The 20,918-nt window shown below is 38.5% G+C and overlaps 9 protein-coding genes and 1 non-coding gene across 10 annotated transcripts; 4 read left to right on the forward strand and 6 right to left on the reverse strand.

Moving 5' to 3' along the window:
- Positions 1-33: 33 nt before the first annotated feature.
- On the reverse strand, positions 34-1,455 carry rti1 (Rad22-like protein Rti1; the record flags this gene model as incomplete). The annotated part of the gene is made up of 6 exons (XM_056181066.1): positions 34-295; positions 344-422; positions 474-747; positions 810-989; positions 1,046-1,132; positions 1,207-1,455. The coding sequence occupies 6 exons, from the start codon at positions 1,453-1,455 to the stop codon at positions 34-36; spliced, it is 1,131 nt and encodes a 376-aa protein (XP_056036465.1).
- A 1,126-nt stretch (positions 1,456-2,581) lies between these two features.
- On the forward strand, positions 2,582-2,663 carry SOMG_20104. The gene has a single exon. It is a non-coding gene; the product is annotated as a tRNA-Ser (tRNA).
- Positions 2,664-3,237: 574 nt separating this feature from the next.
- On the reverse strand, positions 3,238-3,499 carry mdm35 (mitochondrial phosphatidylserine translocation complex subunit Mdm35; the record flags this gene model as incomplete). The annotated part of the gene is made up of 2 exons (XM_056181067.1): positions 3,238-3,408; positions 3,461-3,499. The coding sequence occupies 2 exons, from the start codon at positions 3,497-3,499 to the stop codon at positions 3,238-3,240; spliced, it is 210 nt and encodes a 69-aa protein (XP_056036154.1).
- Positions 3,500-4,033: 534 nt separating this feature from the next.
- On the forward strand, positions 4,034-5,596 carry prp31 (U4/U6 x U5 tri-snRNP complex subunit Prp31; the record flags this gene model as incomplete). Its single annotated transcript, XM_056181068.1, has 1 exon — positions 4,034-5,596. One exon carries the CDS (start codon positions 4,034-4,036, stop codon positions 5,594-5,596), a length of 1,563 nt encoding a protein of 520 aa, XP_056035586.1.
- Positions 5,597-6,011: 415 nt separating this feature from the next.
- On the reverse strand, positions 6,012-7,223 carry rud3 (Golgi matrix protein Rud3; the record flags this gene model as incomplete). The annotated part of the gene is made up of 1 exon (XM_056181069.1): positions 6,012-7,223. The coding sequence occupies one exon, from the start codon at positions 7,221-7,223 to the stop codon at positions 6,012-6,014; it is 1,212 nt and encodes a 403-aa protein (XP_056036156.1).
- Positions 7,224-7,820: 597 nt separating this feature from the next.
- Positions 7,821-8,903, forward strand: pac1 (double-strand-specific ribonuclease Pac1; the record flags this gene model as incomplete). Its single annotated transcript, XM_056181070.1, has 1 exon — positions 7,821-8,903. One exon carries the CDS (start codon positions 7,821-7,823, stop codon positions 8,901-8,903), a length of 1,083 nt encoding a protein of 360 aa, XP_056036157.1.
- A 472-nt stretch (positions 8,904-9,375) lies between these two features.
- asn1 (asparagine synthetase) lies at positions 9,376-11,052 on the reverse strand (the record flags this gene model as incomplete). Its single annotated transcript, XM_056181071.1, has 1 exon — positions 9,376-11,052. The coding sequence occupies one exon, from the start codon at positions 11,050-11,052 to the stop codon at positions 9,376-9,378; it is 1,677 nt and encodes a 558-aa protein (XP_056036158.1).
- Positions 11,053-12,091: 1,039 nt separating this feature from the next.
- Positions 12,092-12,760, forward strand: orm1 (ORMDL family protein Orm1; the record flags this gene model as incomplete). Its single annotated transcript, XM_056181072.1, has 2 exons — positions 12,092-12,215; positions 12,327-12,760. 2 exons carry the CDS (start codon positions 12,092-12,094, stop codon positions 12,758-12,760), a joined length of 558 nt encoding a protein of 185 aa, XP_056036388.1.
- An 898-nt stretch (positions 12,761-13,658) lies between these two features.
- Positions 13,659-15,218, reverse strand: pmk1 (MAP kinase Pmk1; the record flags this gene model as incomplete). Its single annotated transcript, XM_056181073.1, has 4 exons — positions 13,659-14,621; positions 14,694-14,765; positions 14,861-15,040; positions 15,153-15,218. 4 exons carry the CDS (start codon positions 15,216-15,218, stop codon positions 13,659-13,661), a joined length of 1,281 nt encoding a protein of 426 aa, XP_056036387.1.
- A 211-nt stretch (positions 15,219-15,429) lies between these two features.
- Positions 15,430-20,676, reverse strand: vps15 (serine/threonine protein kinase Vps15; the record flags this gene model as incomplete). Its single annotated transcript, XM_056181074.1, has 3 exons — positions 15,430-20,336; positions 20,414-20,541; positions 20,591-20,676. 3 exons carry the CDS (start codon positions 20,674-20,676, stop codon positions 15,430-15,432), a joined length of 5,121 nt encoding a protein of 1,706 aa, XP_056036390.1.
- Between the last annotated feature and the right edge of the window lie 242 nt (positions 20,677-20,918).

Raw genomic sequence — 20,918 nt, forward strand, 5'->3', positions numbered from 1 at the left:
AAAATATAGAATTGTTCAGATTCTTCTTGCAATTTATATTTTATGAGTAAAGGGCCTACGAGTAGGCATGGATCGACTATGATCAATTCCACTTGATTTTGGAATAGAGGTAGCTGTCGTGTGCACTTGAAAACTATGATTTTTGTTTAAACTTTCGCCTGCTAAAGCTGCTCGAGCATTCATGAACTGTACAGGGATATTATCATCGGGCTTGTTGGAAGCATTACTTAATGATGAATCTACAACTTGTTGAGGCGGCAATGGGTCATCTGATTCTTCCAATTCATCTAGCATTCTTTGATTCAAGTTAATAACTTTTTCATATTCCAGAAATCATACTTACTCCTCGAAATCGTCTACTCGAGGTGATTCGGGCACTAGTGGACGGTCATTATGCATAAGAAATGTATCGAGCTCTTCATCTTAAATTTAAATAGATTAGCATTTCAGTCTTACTTTTTAATCTTGCTTACCAGCGTACAGATCCGTTTCGGAATGGGCTATTTCAGGAGACAACCTCGTGTTTGGTAAACCCGAGTAATCACTGCCTTTCGATTCGGACACTTCTTTCATTCCACGTTTCATGTTGTTTAAGCGATGGTTTGAGTTTCCTTCAGAAATCTGTTCAGTTTTGATAGGCTGTTTTGTTTCATTTGCTGCTCTTTGATTTTCTGACAGTGGCCTTAAAGACGATGTCCTCCGACGAGGTCTGTTTCTTTGTAAAAGATTTGAATAATTAAACTCACTCTTGCAAATATGATTAGCACACTGAAAGAATACAACTGTATTAAAGTCCTTTTTATACATACCTTGGGTGCTGCCATCCTAGATATCTTCTGAATATAAGTTTTATCATAAAGACAATTCCCCATACTACTGCCAAAGTTTCTTAGCGCACGTTTCAATCCATCCGTGGTGCCCTCCTTTTTACATTTTTCAAAAGCTAGCGCTTTTGCTCGACAATTGTCTATGGATCCATATCCAACGTCCTAGTCATACCGTTAGTATCAATACAAAAGGAAGCTGGTTTCGAAAATTCTATTACTTCATGAAATGCTCCATCCTTCAGTGTTACGCGAACAATTACACTCAGGCCGATACTGTACTTTTTTGTTTCTTTTGATTCATCAACCTGCATTTGTTAGATTTATTTTTGATTTTTCATTTCATGAACAATTCTGTTGTTGAAAATAAAGGATTTCGTACATAATCCACATGAATGCTTTGAACAGAAGAAGACCATCCATTGAACCCAAAGATTTCATTGGCAAGCTCAATTGCTTTCCATGCTTCTAGATAAGTTACGGATGAGCCGCCAGGCCCACTTCGACGGGAGATATATTCTGGTCCCAATTGCTTTCTAAGCAATTGGGACATTTCCTCGTGCTCCAAAGGATTAAATGGAGTTTTCACGTTTCTGATTTCATTCAAATTTGTACCATGTTGCTGCTCCATGGTTTCTTTCTGTTTTAAGGATTTCTTCACAGAATAGTTCACGTCTGGTACTGGTGTAAAAGGATTCGACGCGAATTATGTATTGCTCCAATTTGACCACGTCGCCTATATGTTTCTATAATTTTTATAATTCAGAAATTATAAAACTATGTAAAGACTCTAAAATTCTAAATTCAACGCGTTTCTTCCTCGTTCAGTATCATACTAACGCTAATTATATTTCAGAGAATGCGTTTATATTTATAATGTTTGGAGCTTTATAATACTAAAAAGGGTTGTATTTTGAATTGTTATTTGTAAATATAAACAATTAATTTGAAAGTAAAACAGCAAGAGAAAGATTTTCTAATTAGAAATAATAGGTTATGAGTAAATGTTTGAAACGTTGATTTAAGTTACAATATTTAACAAGCGTTGAAAGGGGTTTTCAGTTAAATAGGTCTGTTTCAACAACTGAGTAACTTTTTTTTTTTTTTTTTTTTTTTTTTTCTTCAAGCTAAAGGGAAAAGTAGATATGAAATTCAACTTTGCTACTGTACCATTTATTAGGTTCATTATATTCATCTATATTATGTACAATTCCCATTCTATATAAAATGTAGTGACCAGTTCTGTTTATTTCCATTTCAGGTAGAAACATCCAAACGATACTACACCAGCAAAAAGCAGAAATGAAGTTGAAGAGAAGATGAAATTAAAAAAAGGCAAAAGACGCTACAATGGATTTGGGGCTACCGATGGTTCGAGAAACAAATGTTATCAACCAAGAAATTCAAACATATATTTGATCAAACAACTAACTAGAATTATCCCAAGCCATCGTTTAGATGGTAATTGAATCGTTCGCATCATTAAGGGAGTATAATTTCTGTGGTTCTCTTGTTCGTTACTTTGTTCCACATACTCTTGTAAGTATACTAACTTTATCACCGTTTTCATGCCTAAGAACATTAGTGTCGAAGTATAAAATCAACTAAATCCCTTTTTTCATACACAACCATTCCAATCCATTTTAATATTCCCAAAACGTTTCATGAACTGTCGATGCAATTAAATAAATTTCAGCAAAATGAATATATCCTCCAGAAACGTACTTATAATGGAACATGTAAGTAAACTCAACAAAGACACTATGCCTGAGTGGTTAAAGGGATAGATTAGAAATCTATTGCGGTCTCCGCGCGCAGGTTCAAATCCTGCTGGTGTCGTTTTTCTACCTTTTTGCAAAAGCGAAAAAGGTAGATTCAACATGTGTCCATAGATGCTATAGGAAGCTCGTTCAAAGATTTTATATTTTGAGTTCAATCGCACATATGTTGGATTCACCGTCCGTGGGCTCATTTCAGTTGAGAATATACACAGACTTATTTGAGATTTGCTTTATAGTGCGAATTTTTCCATCATAGGGATTGAGAATAATTACTTGGGATCTAAATTCATCATTTAAAGGTTGAGTGAATGAAATGCGCATTTCAAGTTCATGTACGACATGCTACTGCGGAGGAATTACTTGATGATTTGATCATTCGTAGTAGAATCTAGATATCATGTATCCAATATTTTTAAATGCAAATAAAAAGAGGAAATAATGAAAAGCATCGCTCCAAGGGTCACTACCATAGACACACCTTTTCGTTTTAATTACTGCTTTTTTAATGCAAGCTTCAGAATACCTTTTTTGTGGTTCCCAAAGAGTAACGATTCTCATTAAAAGTATGCATACAAAGAAAAGTTTAATTTAAGAAACTTGTCATAAAAAGGGTTCGATGCAACAAATATAGATTATTCCTCTTTCCTTGCAGCTTCCAACAAGGGCTCAACCTTTTTCACTTTCAGAGCTTTCAATAAACATTGCTTATAATCATAAAACAAGTCATCACACTCTCTATTGTGGATATCTCCTTTCAAAAACTTGTTTACATACCAATCGTTGAAACAAGTATCATATTTTTGCTAAGGAAATGTTAGCATAGTCACCAGTATAACAAGCCATTCGGATTCTTACCTTTGCAGGTGTGCACTCTTCAGAAAAGGAAGAAGACATGGTATTATTTTGGGAGTATTTTTAGGAAAAATCAAAGAGAATAGCAATCAATTGTTGGAATCTCGTTCTGCAATAGAAGAACAATCCAAAATTTTTTTTAATTCTTTAGCATAGAAACAGGAACTACTTTTAATCCTTTTCTTGGTTTTTACGCAGAATTCCACTCGAAATGAGTGTTTGGTGAAAGATGATTTCGCGTTGCCTGTTTCTGTTCCACCATCTTTCTCCATACTACCAACCCCAGTAGGAATGACATAAGATTGAACCGTTTTCGTTCAAATTTTGGTTAATAATTCGTATTTATTTATTTATTCAGCATCAATTGAACATTGGGACGTTTGTAAAACTAAAACGGCGAAATTTGGAAAAGTCGTTGAAAACGAAGAAGAATCGAGGTTTCTTTTATACGCTATTTTATTTGTACTCTACAAGTTTCGTTTGTTAGAGTAATAATTTTTGTCTTTACAAACAAGGGACTTTGACACTGTTGATATCCAATCTTTACAGTATTCTACATAAGCAGTTGTTGCCATTATGTCAAATTTAGCAGACGAATTATTAGCTGATCTAGGCGATGATTTCGAAAATCAGCCTCAAAACGCGGAAGAAGAAAACGCTGATGTTCTTGAACAAAATAACAAGAAGAGAAAATTCGAGCAGTTATCGGAAAATGGGGATGACCTTTCCTCTGAATTGAACAATGATTTAGGTCCAATAGAAGGTGTTGAAGATGAGAATGATCAACAGCAACCTACAATCGCTGAAACTGATCGTCTAATTTACCCATTCCTTCATTCTGATCGATTGAACGCTGTAGTCAAAGAAATTGAAAAGTACCAAGGTACTGAGAAACAAGCTATTACTGGAAACATCGAAGACGACCCAGAATATCAACTCATCGTCGACTCGAATTCAATCGCTATGGAAATTGACGATGAGATTTTACGTCTTCATCGCTTGGTGAAAGAATGGTATTACAATCGTTTCCCAGAGTTGAGTGGACTTGTTTTGAACGCGTTTGATTATTGCAAAACCGCCTTGGCCCTTTTAAATGATCTTGAAAATAGCAAAAGCAAACTTTCTTTTCTTCCTTCCGCGACTGTCATGGTAATCGCTACAACATCAACTACCACAACAGGACGCCCATTACCAGAGGATATGATTGAGAATGTGAAACAGGGATGTATTGCAATTGAAAAACTAAGCGCTACCAAGGCCAAAATTTTAGACTATGTGCAGTCAAGAATTAGTGTGGTTGCTCCAAACCTTTCTATCATTGTGGGCTCGACAACGGCAGCCAATTTGATCGGAATTGCCGGAGGACTTACTAGGTTGGGCAAATTTCCTGCTTGTAATTTACCGGCATTAGGTAAGAAGAGGTTGACGACAATCGGGATTAACAATCCAGCCGTTAGTGGTGATTACGGATTTCTTTACATGTCGGGTATTGTCCAAAAAACTCCACCGGATGCGCGGAAACAGGCAATACGTATACTTGCTGCGAAGGTAGCGTTGGCTGCTCGGATTGATTCCATTCATGAATTTTCTGATGGCTCCTTCGGTACACAAACACGAGCAGAGGTGGAAAGAAAAATTGAAAAGTTATTAGAGCCTCCATCTCAACGACCCACCGTTGCATTACCCGTTCCTGATGATAAACCTAAACGTCGCCGCGGTGGTAGAAGAATTCGTAAGATGAAGGAGCAATATGCCGTCACTGAGCTCAGAAAAATGCAAAACCGTGTGTCCTTTGGCAAACAAGAAGCTGAGGTTCTTAATTATGATGAATCAGAAGGTCTTGGTATGCTTGGCCAAGAAGGCGAAGGCAAGATTCGTGCTGCTTCCATCGATACCCGCACCAAGCTGAAAATTCCAAAAGCAAGGAAAGCTCAACTTCAATCAATGGCACCAAAGAATCCTCTCCAAGCAAGCGGTTTACAGAGTTCATTATCGTTTACTCCAGTGCAAGGTATAGAACTTGTAAATCCTTTGCTACAGAGACAGAAGCAAATGGAAGACGGTAATAAGTGGTTCCGCGATGGGGTGTTTACACAAATAAAAAAGGAATCGAGTGACAGCCAAAAAAAGTTTTCATGAAATATACAATGACACTTACGGTTAGGGATTTGTAATGAGAATGCTTCATGTATATAGTGCAAAAAATATACAAAGGAATGCAACATGAATAAACTAAGGTAAGAAAATAACTATTCTTTTAATAAAAAATAAGAGCACTGGATGGTTGACAGTAGAAAATCCGACGGTCCAACTCTTTCAAGTAATTCCATGAACCAGCCTGCGAGTTTTTTACACTGAAGAGGAAATAATAGACAGACACAAGTAAACGTAAAAAGACAGATCGGTATGAAAAAGATATTTAATATTACACGTTTTAAAAGAACAGCAGCCTTCACAATAAAATATATTATTGAGAATGAGGAAGATGCAAATTTGAATCGTTACAAATTGTAGACGAAGAGGAAAGAAAAAAGAGAGCGAAGTTTCACTTATTTCAGTTTGATGGATCATGAAAAGATCCTCGTTTTGACAATGCAATGTCGGAAAAGACAGAATTGGAGGAACTGTTTTTCGACAAACTCCAGTTTGTGAAAGCAGATCCTGGGCGCTGAAGACCGGCCTGTTCCCTCTGCTCGTCATTCCACCCCAAGACCGAGGAAATGAGCTGCAAGATTTCAAAACGCTTTGTGTCTGCCCGTGGTAAAGTAAGAAACGATACAAACAAATTTGAGATAAGTTGTTTATCAATTTTTTCTGAGCTATCACCTTCTTTTAGCATACAAAGAGCTTTTGTAAGATGCTCATTAAGAATAACAGCCTCGTGTTGTAGTTTTCCGATTAAAAGTGATTTTTCTCGTAGCTCTTGCTCCAAATCTGACACTTTGGAAATCCGAAGGTCAGCTTGACGTAGTTGTTCTTCTAAGGAACTGAAAGCAGATTCTTTAGCAGCAAATGTTTCTGATAGTTCATCCAAACTGGTTTGATAGGTAATTTGTAACTCACTCTTGTCCTCTAAATGTTGCTCTCTGAGAGCATCCAGTTCTATTTCGAGTTTATGCTGCTTGGTAAGGTACCCTTGAATCTCTTTCTGGTAGTGTTCTTGCCGTTCAGTTTCTCCCATCAACTGCTCTTCGTAATCGGCAAGACGAGCTGCTAAAGATTCTTGCATTTCATGCTCATCTTTTGCTCTTCTTTCCCATTGTCTTACTTGTGTATTCAAGTTTTGGCTCTCTTTGGCCAGTACATCGTTCTGAGTCTGCATCTGCTTCATTTTTTCTTGGAGACTTCTCGTTTGCAGCGACAAACTTTCGGATTCTTCATTGTTAAGTTTCAGTGCATCCTCAGCTTCCTGCAATGATTCCTCTAGCTTTTGGATCTGCGCCCGGCTTTGCGCAAGGGCCTGCGAGTCTTTTTTTAAGCGTTCGCCTAGAGTTATCTTGATTCCTGAAACTTTTGACACAAGGTTTGAGTGTTGCTTCTTCAAGGATTCGTAAGATGCTTGCAATTGCTGTAGATTCTTCTCCTTTTTCTCAAGTTCGGTTTTCAACTCTTCTGCATTCATTTCCTGCGCAGTTTTCACGGGACTTTCGGGATTCACATCAACAGGACTTTCTACATTTTGTTCTTCAATCCTTAAGTTTCCTAACTCCTCTGAAATACGCCCATTCTCTGTTGATTCGGTCTGTTTTCCTGCATCCTGTGCCATTCCTCTGTTTGGTTTGAATAACGAACTCTAATGTGCTTTACATGCTTGCTACTACCACACTTTTTGGTGGTGAGTTGTACTTCAAGTGCCAAGTAACAGATTCCTGTTGCTGTAGAGTACAAGTGTGCGAGATCTACCGTTAACAAAACACCTTGAAGATTGTCTGGCTGCCGGAAGCGTTGAGGAATTTAAGTTCAAATTGAAAGAAGTAAATCATTCGTATTACTTTTACAATAGAATTTTTGCGGGCCGAAAACGCTGAATTTTGAGGGAGAATCTCCTCGTCGTGTAGTTAAAAGAAGGTCTGGTTAATATAATTTATCTTTTTGCATTCGACCCTTGTTCTCAATAAGAATTCAGGAGCTTTGGACTGATTTCGGACAGTAATACCTTTGTACTCTACGGTCGTATCTCTTGACGACTCGTGTTTGTTGGAATTCACTGTGTGTAACATACGTATGGGTGTTTTTTAAACAATCTTTTATACTTTTACTGTACCAATACATTGCTCAGTTTGCCAACATTTCAAAAAGGAGTTTGATCTGTATCTTATCACCAATTATTGCATTACTCTTTTATTTATTCGTGTTAGGTTTAATGGCGAAAAGACATAGAACTGATGATAGTGATTCGGATTCAAACGATTCCGCTTCCTATTATCACCGGAAAAGAAAACATTCTCATCGCCCCCGAGATTATCATGGACCCGCAAAGAATGTCTGCATTCTTGAACGAAAAACTCAAAAATTAACATCACTTATTAAACATTATTTGGAAGAATCAAAACGATCTACCAAAGATGATATCACTGCCGTCCTACCTGGCTATGCTTATGGTAGTTTGGAAGGTCTTTATGAAATATTAAAAAGTCGTAACAGCAATTTACAGTCAGGTACTTCAAAACCCCCGAATTTACCTACTTATGAAGTGAACCCTTCTTTACCTGTTTCTGAAAATAATACAGCTAACCAAGAACAAGAAGAAGGAGAATACCCTCCACCCCTACCAGATCTGCATTCAGACAAGCTTCGAAGACAAGTTTTTACCCATATTTCGCGAGCCTATGAACTCTACCCAAACCAGTCAAATCCTAGCGAGCTTCTTGATATTCATAACGAAAGGCTCGAATTCCTTGGCGATAGTTTCTTCAATATGTTTACCACGAGAATAATTTTCAAGTCATTTCCTCAAATGGATGAGGGCAATTTATCGAAACTTCGAGCCAAGTTTGTAGGAAACGAATGTGCTGATCAGTTTGCTCGATTGTATGGTTTTGACAAAAGGCTTGTACTAAGCTATTCTGCCGAAAAAGATCAACTTCGAAAATCACAGAAGGTGATTGCAGATACTTTCGAAGCTTACGTTGGTGCATTAATTCTTGACAATCAAGAAGAGACTGCATTCAATTGGATACGACAGCTACTTGATCCTAAAATAAAGAGTACTATTGTTCAAGGGCCTATAGATAAACTTGCCAAGTCAAAGCTATTTCACAAATACAGCACCCAAGGTCACATAGAGTATCGTTGGGTCGATGGAGCAGGAGGTTCTTCTGAAGGATATATAATAGCGTGTATATTTAACGGTAAAGAAATTGCTCGAGCTTGGGGAGCAAACCAAAAGGATGCTGGTTCACGAGCCGCTATGGAAGCTTTAAAGGTTCTTCCAAAAGGAAGGTGACAATCCTTCGTGAAATGATAACATTTGTCTCATTTCCAGATTTTAGTTGTCCTCCACCTTTGTCCTTTAAAATTCCTAGATGTGCCATCCAAAACTCAATTTTGTCATTTATTTTTATTATTTACTTTTGGAATAATAGGTTTTGTAAGCATAATACATTCTTTATACTTATTACGATTATTATTTTAAAAAAAGTAAATTACCATCTTTATTGTCAAGGCTTGAGTTTTAAAAACGCAGCATAATATTTTTGAAAGACTAGATTTCCTAAAGAACAGCTACGGACTCTAAGAACAAGTATTGATTCCTTTCGCGTCTTTCTAACGAGTATCGAAAACGAAAGTTATAAGAAAACCAAAAATTCACAAGAAAGTTTTTTTTCCAATTATCGTATAGAGTGGTGGTATTATGGTCTAATTTACATATCATCACAATGTTTTTAGGAGCTAGGATGCTAGACAACGAAAACATCTTAGTCAAGGTGAGCAACGTGAGAAGCCTGGAAACGACCAGAAGGATCAGCAGGACAACCCCATTCTGCCTTGGGAATCCAGCGCATAACTGTGTCGGCACATTGCGCAGGGAAGATTTCGTCAAACATTTTACGGTACCAGTAAGCTTCCTTAGTATCAGGAATATCGCTGCCCCATTCCTTTCTAGGTACAGCGAATTCTTCATCTGATACAGCCAACTCAGCGGTATCCTTCAAAGCATCAATCCAAGAGTAACCGACACCATCTGAAAATTGTTCCTTTTGTCTCCAAAGAATGTCTTCGGGTAGGTATGGTTTGACATTTGGCTCATCGGATGTATCGAAGGCCTTACGGATGATGTGCTTCTCTTTACGGCCGTTAATGTACATCTTTTCTTTAGGATCAACGTTAAGAGTGACTTCCAAGAAATCCTTGTCCAAGAAGGGAACACGAGCTTCAAGACCCCAAGCCATGGTGGATTTGTTGGCACGCAAACAATCAGCCAAGTGCAAGCCCTTGACACGGCGAACGCATTCAGAATGGAAATCAGCAGGACTAGGAGCGTTGCCAAAGTAAAGATAACCGCCGAAGATTTCATCAGAACCTTCACCAGACAAGACCATTTTAACACCTTGGGCCTTGATTTTACGAGAAAGCAAGTACATGGGTGTACTGGCACGAATAGTAGTAACATCATAAGTTTCAAGATGGAAAATAACATCACGAAGGGCGTCGAGACCTTCGTCGATGGTGAAGGTGTGTTCATGGTGGATGGTGCCCAAAAACTCGGCGACCTTACGAGCGGCAAGCAAGTCAGGAGAGCCTGGCAAACCGATAGCAAAGGAGTGAACCTTGGGCCAAGACATGATAGTACGGGCTTCTTCACTTTCAGTATCTTTGCTATTAACAATCTTTTCAGTTTCGCGAACAGCAATAGATGCAATCAAGCTAGAGTCCAAACCACCAGAGAGAAGAACACCATAAGGAACCTCGGCCATAAGACGCTTGCGGACAGCAGCTTCCAAAGAGTCACGAAGAAGCTTATAGTCGACGGGATTAGTGGGGATGCGGTCTTCATCCCACCAGGAGGGGTTGAAATAACGAACGGCTTGGTTGGTTTCCGAATCATAGTAATGACCAGGAGGGAAAGCAATAATTTTGTCACAGACAGGATGCAAAGCCTTCAACTCAGAAGCAAAGTGCACAGTTTCGGGACTTTGAGAGTTGAAACCTTGATACAAAGTGGTAATACCAATGGGGTCACGAGCAGCAACCACTTTGTCCTTGTTTTGGTCATACAAGACAAAAGAAAACATACCATCGAGGAGGTCAGCACAAGCGGCGCCATGTTCCTGGTATAAGTACAGAATGACTTCACAATCGGAGTGAGTTCTAAAGTTGTAAGAGTTCTTCAAAGACTGGCGCAATTGAAGGTGATTGTAAATTTCACCGTTGACAGAGAGAACCAGCTTACCATCCTCAGAGGTAATGGGTTGGGCACCACTGTCGACACCGACAATGGCCAAGCGCTCATGGCAAAGAATAGTTTTGTTACGAATAGCTTTACCAGACCAATCTGGCCCACGATGGCGCAATTGTTTTGACAAGTAAAGAGCCTTGGGCTTGAAGGCTTCAATATCCTCAGCAACACGATGAACGGCTAGAATACCACACATATTCCTAAATTACTACAAGACAAGCAATTGGGGTTTAAATTTGTTTCTTTGTATTATCCACGACAAAACAGGTGTTTATAAACGGGATTATTAATTTTTCGCAGATTTGCTTACAGGACCGAATTATCCGAATTATCCGCCGGACGAACGATAATACTTCTAACCAAAAAAAAAAATTGGCGATTTAGTTTCAATACAATTACCTAAAATGACAGTGTTATGGTAAAGGACAAGTTTTAATTCCCTTTATGAGATTTCTATATTGAATCAGTGATGATCACAGATGTAACGATAAAACCCGATACCTTCTACATCAGTAAATTGCTGTAGATAAGAATAAGGCGGTACAAGGAATACAAACAATACGAATTTGTGAATCGATCAAATACCTTATATAAATACGACAGCTCCAAACAACCTACCGTAAAATAGATAACGTATTGGACCAATCCGTGTCAAAGTTAAAGGTAATCCGATAAAAGACACTTAATCATATGATTGCGCCACTACGAAGAACCACGTTAATTCAGCCCGTTCTATACGAATCCATGGCACCATATTTTTACCTTTAGCTTCTACTTCCCATTTGCATTGTGCACAAATAAAGCCAAAAAAGTGCCATTGACGAAGGATTTTTGAAATTTTTGTGGATATATAAATCTATCAGACTTGAAATACCTTAGATTCGTTGTTTTTTGAACGAAATCACTTGTATATTCATTGAGTTTGCGTCGTCGAAAGGTTTGGTAAACATTCATTCCTATCATCAAGCGACCGAATTTATTTGTTGTTTTCAGTTCCTAAACTGAGTTACATTTCATTTGTTTGTTTGGAAATTTCCTAATTGCAGAATCTTCGGTTCAAACCCTTTTCACTGGGTACATTAAGTCAATTTCTCTTTTGTTGACTAGCGCTTGTCTTTTCGAACTCTTTTATCTATCTATACGGTATAGTCGTTTCTCTTCTTTTCTACTGTGCCGTCTTTAGCGAAAGCTATCTATTTTACTCCCTTTTTATTTTCCCTCCAATTTGACTCATTATGGGCAGCAGCAGTCGTAGAAGATCCTCTTCCTTGGTCACCAAGGTACCGAATCCAACCATTGATGACCGATTGGATCAAGGATCTGCCACTAATTATAACTCCAATTGGGTGAACTATAAAGGTATGCATAGATGATTGAACGGGCTTTGTGTATTCTTCTGCGTTCTGCACTCATGCTCTCGTCCTCATCCTCATCCTGTATTATGTATTATGTAAACTAACTAATTTTTAGGTGCTTGGATCATTCACATAGTTCTGATTGCAGCTCTCCGTCTTGTATTCCACGCAGTTCCATCCGTCTCTCGTGAGCTTGCCTGGACTCTCACCAACTTGACATATATGGCTGGATCGTTCACGATGTTTCACTGGGTAACCGGCACCCCTTTTGAATTCAATGGCGGTGCCTACGATCGACTTACAATGTGGGAACAACTTGATGAAGGAAATCAATATACTCCAGCACGGAAATATTTGCTGGTCTTGCCCATTATCTTGTTTCTTTTGAGCACTCATTACACTCATTATAACGGTTGGATGTTTTTGGTCAATATATGGGCTCTTTTCATGGTATTGATTCCAAAACTCCCTGCCGTTCACAGAAAACGAATTTTCGGTATACAGAAATTTGCCCTTCATGACGACGAAAGTGAGACCGTATCTCGTTAGATTTGGAAATCTCCATTCACGTTTAACTTTTTTATTCCCGCGTTGATGCATCTGCTGTCTTGAAGTATTCACTGTTTGATTCACTGTTTTCTTTTCTTTCTTCCCGGATTTTCCATGAGGGTATCACCAGTATCTCCTATGAATCTGTTAAACAACTTAAAAAATAGATTTTCTTTGATGACTCATTGTTTGACGTTGATTGTTTACTTATATATTCTTCTTTTCTATCCCTGATGTTTTTTTTTTTTTTACTTCAGTCTAACTTAGAAAATTGCTTTTATCATTTACCGTAAGGTTAAAAGACCGTTTTAAGCTCGCCGTAAGCCCTTTTCGTTGATTGTTTTCTCATTCTTCTCTTAATATCTGTTAGTTTAAAGTGTTTCTTTCAGGCGTCCCTAAAATGAAGGATAAAAGAAGTTGAAGTAGAAAAACAAAAAAAAGAGGAAAAAAACTGACTTTTGTTTTGGAAGTTTATAAATCTCCATAGTCTGATAGAGGGTTAACACAATTGGCCCTCACATGTTTTTGAGTCAATAAATAATATTAATGTTTTTCCTGCATTTTTATTCATACGAGTTGAGTTCTACACAGTTTCTACTAGTATTTACTCGTTTGAATATAATTATTCTGTAATTGAATGTATTGAATCCTTGCATGTCCCTACAAGGAAATATTGATTAAGCATGCGAAAAAAGTATTTAATATGAAGTCGTAGATGATAATGCAACCGTGGGGAATGAAAATGCTATGCAATGAGCGTAATGAACTAAATGTAACCACATGGACTAAGAGGGACAGTATTGAGGGCTTTAATGCGAAAAGAACGGTGCAAAGAAGAGTGACCGGAAATAAACCAATATACAAACATGAGAAACATCAGATAAACGAATAAAACCAATTATTTCCTTGGAGGAACTCCACGATAACTGGCTTGATGTTGAGCAGCCATCATCTCATTTAAATGGGCTGGGCTACCATTTTTGCCAACATGGGGTTGTTGATAAGTGCCGTTCATATGGTTGGTAAAAGGGTTTCCATAAACAATATTTTGAGTGGATTGGGGAACTGAAATACTTGGATGAGGTTGTAAGGGGGTACGACGACGTACCTTATGGCGGAACTTCAAAACTTCGTCTAATATTTCACGTTTCAGATCTTTGATGTCTTCGAGAGATTCAAAGCTAAAATCAAAATTAAAATCGCATACGGGTTCATCAGTTGGATCATGCCAAACAGCCAAATAGGGATGTTCCAAAGCCTCCTCAACAGAAATACGCCTTTGGGGATCAAATTCCAACAATTTCGAAAGTAAATCGAGAGCTAGAGGGTTTGCTCTAGGGAAATTAACTTGAAAAGGAATTGGTTTTTGTTTGGGGAGGCTTTTCACATAATCACGAGCGCGGGAACTGCTAATATGTGAAAGCGTTTCGTTATCAGGTGTTCCAAGTTGATGCAAAATCAAATTCAGCTGATGGACATAATCTTTTCCTTTAAACAAAGGGGTACCACCTAAAAGCTCAGCTAAAATGCATCCCACACTCCATACGTCCACGCCTTTGTGATAACTGCTAAAAGAAAGCATAATCTCCGGAGCTCTGTACCATCTAGTAGCTACATATTCAGTCATAAAACCAAGATTTTCGTCGGCGTTTTCGGTACAACCACGAGCTAAACCAAAATCGCAGATCTTAAGTTCACAATCTGCGTTAACTAACAAATTACCCGGCTTTAAATCGCGGTGAATTACATTAGCCGAATGAATGTATTTCAAACCGCACAGAATTTGATAGATAAAAGACTGAAAATGAGCGTCTGTTAAAGGTTGACCGGACTTAATGATAGCATTTAAATCGGCTTCCATCTATTCCATTATTAGTAAGCAGCACTGGGAAAAGATTTCCGGATGAGTTACGCCATCTTAATTTGAACATACCAATTCCTCGTAAATATATACTTCATTGAAGTTATAAGGGTTGATGATGTCCAGATCGTAAATGCAAGTAATCTAGATGGTTAATTATCGTGTTCATAAGCAAATCAATAACTAAAGCTCCATTATGATTCCTATTTCTCCCATGGAGCGATGTTTTCACTTCATACGTTTCGATGATTGCGCATATGAATCAATAGCTTGATTTCTCGAAGAGCACGTTTTGTTAAAATGGGTTTAGAGAAGACATTGGTAATCTTCTTAATGGCGACTGCCTCTTGGTCTTTACTCGCTACGTTTCGAGCCGCACAAACAATTCCGTATGCACCTTGACCCAACTCTTTAACAACCTCAAAATGGTTAGCTTTAGGCTTTCTACACACTATACTCACGAAAAAACCTATCTAACTCCGTAACAAAGCCCACAAGGTAATTTCTTTGGCATTTCAGTCGCTTTCATACCTTAAAATTTGGTTCAACATACATCTCTTGATTGAACACTCGATATACTCGATGTCGACGATCCATATTGACCAGAAATATAAAAAAAGAACGACTAGTAAGTTTGGAGAAAGGTTCGTTCTTAATCACTGGTCTTAGATGGTTTAATGCTCAGTTGACCTCAGTAACCGGGTTAACGAAACGCAGCATTGAATTCTCGAAACAAAAAAATCGAGAGGAAGTAAGACGGAGGAATTGTTAAATCAAAAGCTATTTGTATTGTATTCATAACTTTTTTTTAAGTCCATAACTCTAGAGTCCCCGATGCGTCAATAAGTAGTGTAAGAGCATAAGGCCGGTAAAGGAAAGCTATGTCAACAATGGGATAGAAGCGGTTTTCATTAGGAAGATACTTTTGCTGTTGAAGAAACAAAAGTGGTCGAGAAACACCTGAGGACTTCGGCCGGACCTGTGACGGTTCTACTGTTCGTAGTTGTACTGGAGGTGCATTCTGCAGAGTTGAAATTTTGGCTGTTTCAGTAATGTTGGTAATTGACAGGTTTTTAGACGGATTGCTCGTATCCCACATGTAGGCATGAGGACTTCCAGGAGAGACGACGACAAATAGAATCTTTCTTTCCGTTTGGGTTATCGTTGAGTCCTTCTGGTAGTAAACAGGGACTGACAAGCATGGCCATCCTGAATGATACACCTGAGGATCCTCTTGGGATGAATCATTCAAGTTATTTTGGGGAGGATCGCGAAGCCAGGACTGTTGGCGCAATTTCGAATCATTTGCATCATCGAGTTCCTGGTGTGTAGGAAATGGAGGCGGCACATCGGATTCCCAATTATCCAAAAACATTTCTTCACATTTTCCTCGCTCGACATCAAAAATCAAAACCCCGGATGATAAACGATTCATTTCCTCGAATGAATTATCTTCAAAATCTTCAGTTTTTGTTTTTTCTCTTCTGTCTTTTCTCAGCCGACTAAAACTTATCGACACAGTCGTACATCCAAATACGGTAGAAATAGCTTTTACATCTTGGCTAGCGTTCCCTAGTACTGGTGTCGTCGGCCGTAAACTTTTAGAACTTCCGCTTGAGCTTCCCCCTAGTCCCATGGAGGATGGAGAGTCTATGTTTGGATTGTTAATCCCATCGCCGAACAGCGAAAATGCTGGTTCCTTTCTGAATCTTCCTGTCAAAAAATCGATTTTGTCTACTTTTGCTGATATCTTCCATGCTGTTGACAGAATATTGAAACGCAAATCCCACAACAGTAGCCAGCCTTTGGAAGTCCCTATAAGTGCCCATAGACATCCGTCAGAGACGGCAACTGAAGTGGCCGATCCACGGTCAATTGGCAACTGTATAGAAGCCAACGATTGCAAAGTTCCTGCTTCTAAATAGTAAAGCTTAGACCAAGCAGTTACTATTACTATGCGGATACTTCCGTCGTAAAAGTTTGCTGATTCCATTGATGTTATGGAATCATTGATGTCCATATTAGGAAGCCTGCTACTTGAAATAATTTTATGCTTTTGGTTGTAAACATCAAGCTGATGGACTTCAATAGATCCTTCTTGTGTAACAGATGCAAATGAATACGTATTTCCCATAAAGCATCCATTGACAACAGGAAACCGGCTTCTTTCTCCATTTCGACGAGTATGGCCATATGCCAATCGACATTCACACTTCCAAAGCGGAATTTGATGATCACTTTCAACCAATTGCCATGCCCGAACTAGCCCATCTAATCCCAGTGTAACGAAAAACAAAGAATCAGGGCTTGCAATGATTCGCTTCATACCTCCCTCTTTGACATTTCCCAAATTCACCTGGGTAACACGGGATCCCTCTGGTTGCCAGTCAGTCCCTTGTAAACCTTTATTCGATTGTTTGTTCGAGTTTGTAATTTTTCCTCTTCTGCGGAGTGAGATAGATGATGCCCAGCTAGGAGCGACGACAGGTCCAAAATCGACCGCAGCTACTGCAGCTTCGGCATAAATTTTATTAAGGTAGTTGGCTACATATGGGTTGCTTCCTGTATAAGAAGATTTCTTGGCGCCATCTCTTAAACTGAGTTCGTTCGCAACAAGGCCGAGTAACGTATTTGAGTTTGTCGACATAGTAGGACTTGACTGCTCTAGACCAGAAACCTTCGAGTCAACAGTTAAGCCATACTTGCCCATTCGCTTGTTTTTTCCAATTAATTCCCCTTCGACAGACGGTTCCCTGCTTAGTTGCTCATCGTTATTATGCATTCGATGTTGTATCAATTGAGTTGAAGACTCGTTGTCAGTAGAAAGCATAGAATTTTCCGTGGAATCAGTTCTTCTTCGCTGGTTAGTTGGTTTTCTGCGGTGCATGATTGCCTCAGACAAAGTATTAGCTTCGGAAGATTTGGATTTTTGGTGATGTTGCTTATCGTTTGCTCTTTCTTTCAACGACTTAGTAGTAGATCCAAACGCATTGGTCATGTCAGTTCCAACATAAGCTGCAGATTCAGGTGAAACCACATCTTCGGTTTGTGAATGCTTGGTGTGCGTGGATTCTGCATATTTATTAACAACTGCTTCCACGTTTTCGGTTAATATATATGGTGAATAAGGAGCTTCAGGATTCCAAAATATCATCTCGGGCAATATGTGCAAAGGCGATTTGGGAGCTTCCTTTGATTGATTAAAAGCAAGCTCACTTTCCCGTTTTCTTATTAAAATTCCAGAGTTGGTAATCGTTCTAAATATGTATTCACGAAGATTTCCAAGAATAAACAAATGCTCCTCCTTTATACCCATCTTCTGAATAATATCAATCCACTTGCGATCATTATTATTCAATTCGAGTGCTTCCGATGAAGTTAGTATCGTATGTCCCAAAATATAGAGCTTCTTTCTAGGTCGTAAATTTGAAATGAAATAATTTCCATTTTTTGTTCTCTCCGAACTCAGTTGTAAATCACCTATTTCATCATCATTGTTGGAAAGGTTAGGTGAGCGAACAGCCTTCCAAAATTCAGAGCTGTTGTCAGACTCAACAAACCAGTGTGTTAGTGTTGACCAAACTGAAGCCGGCACCATCGGAATAATAAAAAGATCGAGTTCTTCTAGACTATTTATGTCGTAAATAGGAGACAATAAATACGGAAGAAGCACAGGCATTAAAATGCACTGTCGATCAACCTCTTCCAAACATTTGTAGGTGGAGTAAATTACTGAAAGGGTAGCCTTCCTAGTATAGATATTGGGTATTATGGAAAAGGGTAGAATGAGATGAAGGATCTTAAGGATAACGAGTTTGTCAAACAAGTGAAGCTCAATGAGTGCAGCAAACGATTCTAATACGCTCTCCAACACTGCGGGTTCAGGATCGACCAAAGCTTGTAGCATTAAAGGCAAGATATACTCATCGACACTGCGAGAACCGATGAATATAGCGAGGCCAGTGATGCTTTCAAAAAAAGCAGATCGAAGCATCCAATCAGTATCATTTAGGTAAGTGATTAAATGACTCAGAATCAGATCATTTGACTTAGCTTTTCCAAAGAAGACGCATAGAGGTGGGAGAGCACTTAGTAAGGATCTTCGCACAGTCGATGAGCCATCGGCCAACAACATTGAAACGTGTCTTTCTACCGTAACAACCAAATCATGACGTCCAGTTTCAAATAATAATTCTGCTTTGCCATGATTTACGTTTTCGTATTCAGATTCTGGGAACGATAAAATTCCGGCATTTCTGAGAGACTGAGCAAGATTTACAAATTTAGAAGCCTGCCTCGCTAATTCTGGAAGACAGGATGCGTAAGTAGCACGACAACGAGAACTTGGGTCAGATAAATACCTTTGTAAATCTGGAAACAAATATTCTTGAAATAAAAATGCATTGATAGGTGCGATAGCCCTAATATTTCTTACGAGACGAGTAATGGTTATCAGAGCTCGAATCCGCACATCTGTAAATTCGTCGGCAACAAGGGTCATTATAAAAGGCAAGACTGTATCCAGTTTTACTTCATCGGGAATACTAGTGGATAATATCTCTATAATCCTTAATGCATTCAGCTTTGATTCTCTAGTTCTGACGTGGCGTAAAGCAGTAAGAACAATTGGCAAAAGGATGCTGGCAGCATATATTGAAGCTTTTGAATAATCGCTATCATAACTGTTATTATTTGTAGTAACTCCCCTTGTATTTTCAGAATGGACACTTTCACCCATTAACTTCTTCAAATTTTCCAAAAATAGTTGATACCATTTGCCCGAAGCAAATGTCGTTTCAAATTCATCAGGCAAGGACGTATAAAGAGGAATAAACGAGCTTTCAAAATCATTATTCATTTTTCTAGATAATAGATGGTCGTTAGAAACATTAGAAAAAGCATCATCAAACGGAATTAAATCATTAAAAATAGTATCCACTCTAGAAGAATAAATATACGGCTGATTTCGGACGGGCTCTGCGTATGAAATGGTTTGTGGACTTAATAATTTACAGCAGTATTCATACAAGGGAGCATAGAAACATTCTGGAAACACAGTGCCTCGAAATCGCTTTAAATAATTATCGGCTGTATCACGTTTTGTAGGGTCACATTGAAGCATCTCCAAAATCATGTCCTGAGTGTCTTGATCTTTGATCTGACGAAGAACGGTAGCGATGTCGTAAGAATTGTTGGCCTTGTAATTGAAAAGCTGTGAGAGAGTAAAGAGTGGAGACCCTTCCAAGAGAAGCTCAGCGAAGACACATCCCAAGCTAAAAATATCCATCTCTGGCGTAAGGGGAGCTACGCGAATTTGTGAGTTTGGAACAAACCTTTCAGGAGCGATGTTACAGACGCGGCGAGAAGAAGTATCGAAAAAATAGCTATAATCTGCCGGATTATCTTCGGGAAGAAACGTCGGTTTGAATGAGCTGAAGTCTGATATGTATACCCAGTTCCATGTAGTTACCAGTACGTTCTCAGTTTTAATGTCACCGTGACAAATCCCATGTTTATGGCAATCTGAGATTCCTTTAAGTAATTGAAACATAATCCATTTCTTTTCTGCAGAATCTAAAAATGGACGAGTAGATATCCTGTCATATAAATTATGTGCTACATAAGGACGCATTAAATAAGCAGCCCGCAATGTAACCAGCGTTTTCGTATACGGGAGGATGTTGGGAGACCTTTCAAGTATTCTCTCTTGCTCCTCTAAAAATTTGTGTTAGCATCTGCATTCCTCATATTTCACGAATGATACGAATGATAGGAATAGGGAGTGCACGAACCTTGTAGTGAATTGACAATGGCGGTAAGTGAGATTTCCGGCAACTTATTCACAAAAACTTTGATTAATTCTTCATTTCCTTTCCGTTTTAGGATGCGAAACGTTCGCAGAAATTGGGAATCCCCTAGACTATATTATACGTTAGAAGCAATGTTAGAATGATCCATTGGGAGCGGACCTTCGTTCATTATAGTAATCTGGAAGTTCTTCAGCAAATAACTCATGGAATTGGGGTGTCTGTATGGTCGATAATTGAATCCCCATATGGAAAAATTGTAGTACTTGATTTTACATACTTACAGCATGCAAAGAGCCATGCATAGGTATTCTACTCTACTTAGGTGACAAAGTAACAGTAAATATTGGGATGAGCAAAAACAAAAATGAAGAACTGATTTTTGAAGTATTCTGGATTGAAAAATAACGAAAAATCTCTATGAAAGCTCTTATAACAGAATGGTAGTGATTAAGCTTCGTTTTGAACTAGAATTTTTTTTTTTTGGAAT

Source organism: Schizosaccharomyces osmophilus, chromosome 1, assembly GCF_027921745.1.
Source record: "Schizosaccharomyces osmophilus chromosome 1, complete sequence".
Classification (NCBI taxonomy): Eukaryota; Fungi; Ascomycota; class Schizosaccharomycetes; order Schizosaccharomycetales; family Schizosaccharomycetaceae; genus Schizosaccharomyces; species Schizosaccharomyces osmophilus.